Below are 3,543 nucleotides of genomic sequence, written 5' to 3'. Positions count from 1 at the left end.
CTGACAAGCTGTGTCTTAAATTCTCCTGGGAGGTATCTCCCTTCTTCGACTATTCTTATGGTCTTAAACGCGAGTTCACCATTACTAACAATGTTTTTTTTATAAACGATCGTATTCCAATTTAAATTCTGACTTACCTGGTATTTTTTCTCTGGAATAAATCACACTATTCTTATCATTATATGCAGTCGGCATGGTATCATTTGTAAAGTCACAAGAGTTTGAAAATACTGATCTGCCTTCTTCTCGAAAGATTAAATTATTTGATATACGATCATTATTGAATTTCTGATCTGAAGTGTGGGAATTACACCGGAACAACGATGACGAATTAATCCATAATATATTTTCAAATAGCTTGCAAGTAGTAAAAAAATTTCAACGCTTGCAGCCCTGAATCATCTTTTTTATAACACACTTAAAACGATAACAATAACAACAAAACGTATGAAAATTATGTAAAGTATTCAGCAGTTTAACTGACTTAAATGAGCATGGAATTGGAAATGAACGGTTTACAGAAGAAATGGACAAATCCTCATATAATAGACAGACAAGAAGTTAAAGAAGCGTAAACGATATCATTCTCTTCGTACGATCAAATCGGGCAAATGCTTCCACTTTATAATTGTCTTGTGTGTCTCTTTTAAATTCATTGACGTTGTGGACAGGTGTATGTTGCCTTTTGGCAATCTTGTTGATTGTATGGCTTTCTGGACTGTGTTTTGTGTGTTTTGTTTTGATAACATGGCTTTGTGGATTGTTTGTTGTTTGTGGGTATATTGATGAGTGTATGTCTTTGTGGACGAGTGTGCGTTGTCTTGTGTATCTGGAATTGATTGTATGGCTTTTTAGACTGTTTTTTTTTCTTGTGGGTATATTATTGATAGTATTGCTATGGGGACTTTGTGTTGTCGTATGTGCCTTTTGTAGATTGTATGGCATTATGGACAGGTGCGTGTTTTTGTGTGTGTCTCTTCTTGATTGCATGGCTTTGTGGACAGGTGTTTGTTGTCTGATGTGTCCCTTGTTCATTGTATGATTTTGTGGACTTTGTGAGTTGTATTGTGTGTCTCGTGTTGATTTCAAGGCTTTGTGAACAGGTGTGTGTTGTAATGTGTGTCTTCAGTTGATTGTTTGACTTTCTGAACAGTGTGTGGTTTACCGTTAATCTCTTGTGGATTACATGACACTGTGGACAGATGTATGTGGTATTGTGTGTCTCTTGTTGATTGTATGGCCTTATGGACCGAACTCTGTTGTCCTATGTGTATCTTCTTGACTGTATGGCTTTGTGTACAGATAAGCGTTGTCTGGTGAACTTCTTGTTGATTGGATGACCTTGTGGGGAGGTTTGAGTTTTGTTGTGATTTTTTGACTGCATGGCTTTGTGGACAGATGTGTGTTGTCTTGTGTGTTTCTTGTTGATTGGATGCCTTTGTTAGCTGGTTTGAGTTTTGTTTTGACTATATTTTTGTCTGTATGGCTTTGTGGACAGGTGAGCGTTGTATTGTGTGACTGCGTGTATTGCTTATGGAACGATGGGTGTTGAAATGTAGGTTTCTTGCTGATTGTATGACGACGTGGACAAGTGAAATTTGAATTGTTGGTCTCTTGTTGATTGTTTGACGTTGTGAAAAGATATGTGTTGAATTGATGACTTGTGGGTTTCTTGTTGGCATTACGGACAGGAGTGTGTTTCCTTGTATATCTTTTGTTAATTATATAATTAAAAACAGGTGTTTATTGTCTTTGCAAAGCAAATTGATTGTTGTTCTTTGTGGATGGGATTTAGTTATGTTGTGTATCTCCTGTTTTTGTATGTTGTCGTGGGCAGGAGTGTGTTAAATTGTGTAGCATTAGTAGATTGTATGTCTTTGCGGGCAGGTGTGTGTTATCTTGTGTGCTTCTTGTTGTCAGTTGGACTTAAGACCATGTTCCTCTTGCAAAAAAAATACCAAAGAAAGTATGTAGCTGCTTGGTTTCCTCTGTTATTTTCTTGTATTTTAATGTTGATGAGGTTTAAAAAGTCCAATGAAAACTGTAAAACCGTACCAGTCATTAATTCCATAATAATACTTTATATAGGCTCAGGGTTCATGGCCTACCGAACACTAAACGAGAACCACAAAACGTAGAAATGCAACAAAGCTTACAACGTATGCATTTTAAGACACATATTCAATTGCAATTAACGTAAAAAACGAGATCTTTATAAACGACAAGAAAGTTAAGTTATAAGCACTGATCCTACTTCAATTTATTCGTCATTAACTCTTTTCAGAAACTTGTCGCTATAATAAAATCACAAACCCGTTTACATCCTTCAATAAAACACGTAAGTGGATTATGGTTGAAAACAATGCATATGTCAAGTGTTATCGTTCGAGCTTAAACATGAGATGCATGTTATCTCTTAGCTATACAAACCTTATCGTTATAAATACCAACTTTATTGTTTGACATGCAGTTACTGCAATCGTGATATAAGTGCAGCTCTTTAAATGCGTTAAATAACTGACTTTAAACATGACGCTTAATCTTGTAGAAAAAAAATTCCTAATTACAGGGGCCGGTAGAGGAATTGGTCGGGAAATTGCCAAAACGTTACACCAGCAAGGGAGTAAAGTTTACGCTTTAAGCAGATCGATAGAACCACTGAAATCACTTGTTTCGGAAAATCCAGGAATACAACCGATACACGCAGATGTCGGGAAGTGGGAAACGCTTTTTAACAAACTGGAAGGGATAGACGTTTTGGGCGGGCTTGCAAATAATGCAGCACAGACTGGCATCCCTCCCATCGGTGCATTGGATTATCCCCGAGAGGAACTTCAAAGCCTGATTGATTCACAAGTTCTTGGACTTATCAACGCGACGCAAATTGTCGCAAAGAAAATGGTTGCAGCAGGAAAGCCTGGATCCATCGTTAATGTGTCAAGCATCTGGTCCAAGCAAGCGGTTCCTGGGCAAATGGCATACACAATAACAAAGGCTGCTGTTGATATGATAACCAAACAGTTTGCTCTAGAGCTTGGTCCTCACAATATTCGTGTGAATGCTGTTAATCCTAAGTTAATTGTAAGAAATAAGTAAACTAACGAGCATTATAAACATATAAGCTGATATGTGTAGTAAATCTACGAAAATAAAATTGTTTTTCGCAAACATAAATATTAAATAAATGAATATTTCAACTACACGACAATACATAATTGGACTTCATTGGTAATTTATTCGAGTAAATTGGTCTTTATAAGTTATTTGTTTTAAGATTAACAGTATTATCACTTCAGACTTGAGTTCATGACAATAGAGGTATCAACTTAAAAGGAAAAATGAACAGACCGTTTCTCGGAATTTGATATGCGCGATTACAATAGGAGTCATATGCGTAAGTCAGTTACCTTAAGCTTAAATGATATTGAGGCATTATTCGATTTTAATCTTCAGTTAATAATGAACATAAGCGAAAAAAGCGATGAAGTCTCGATATGATTGTACTGAGCACAAAACTACGTTAATTACTTGTACTCGTTTACC

At 36.3% G+C, this 3,543-nt stretch overlaps 1 protein-coding gene across 1 annotated transcript; it reads left to right on the top strand.

The window, feature by feature from the left end:
- The first annotated feature begins 2,453 nt into the window (after positions 1-2,453).
- LOC128224905 (L-xylulose reductase-like) lies at positions 2,454-3,192 on the top strand. The gene has a single exon (XM_052934995.1). It carries the CDS (start codon positions 2,530-2,532, stop codon positions 3,094-3,096), a length of 567 nt encoding a protein of 188 aa, XP_052790955.1. The 5' UTR covers positions 2,454-2,529; the 3' UTR covers positions 3,097-3,192.
- Positions 3,193-3,543: the final 351 nt, after the last annotated feature.

The sequence above is a fragment of the Mya arenaria genome, chromosome 17 (assembly GCF_026914265.1).
Source record: "Mya arenaria isolate MELC-2E11 chromosome 17, ASM2691426v1".
Lineage (NCBI taxonomy): Eukaryota > Metazoa > Mollusca > Bivalvia > Myida > Myidae > Mya > Mya arenaria.
The sequence above is the reverse complement of the archived record's forward strand: the minus strand, read 5'-3'. Positions and strand labels throughout refer to the sequence as shown.

Bases quoted from the DNA above. Each gene is read 5' to 3' on its own strand.
- LOC128224905 (XM_052934995.1), top strand. From the start codon at position 2,530: ATGACGCTTAATCTTGTAGAAAAAAAATTCCTAATTACAGGGGCCGGT.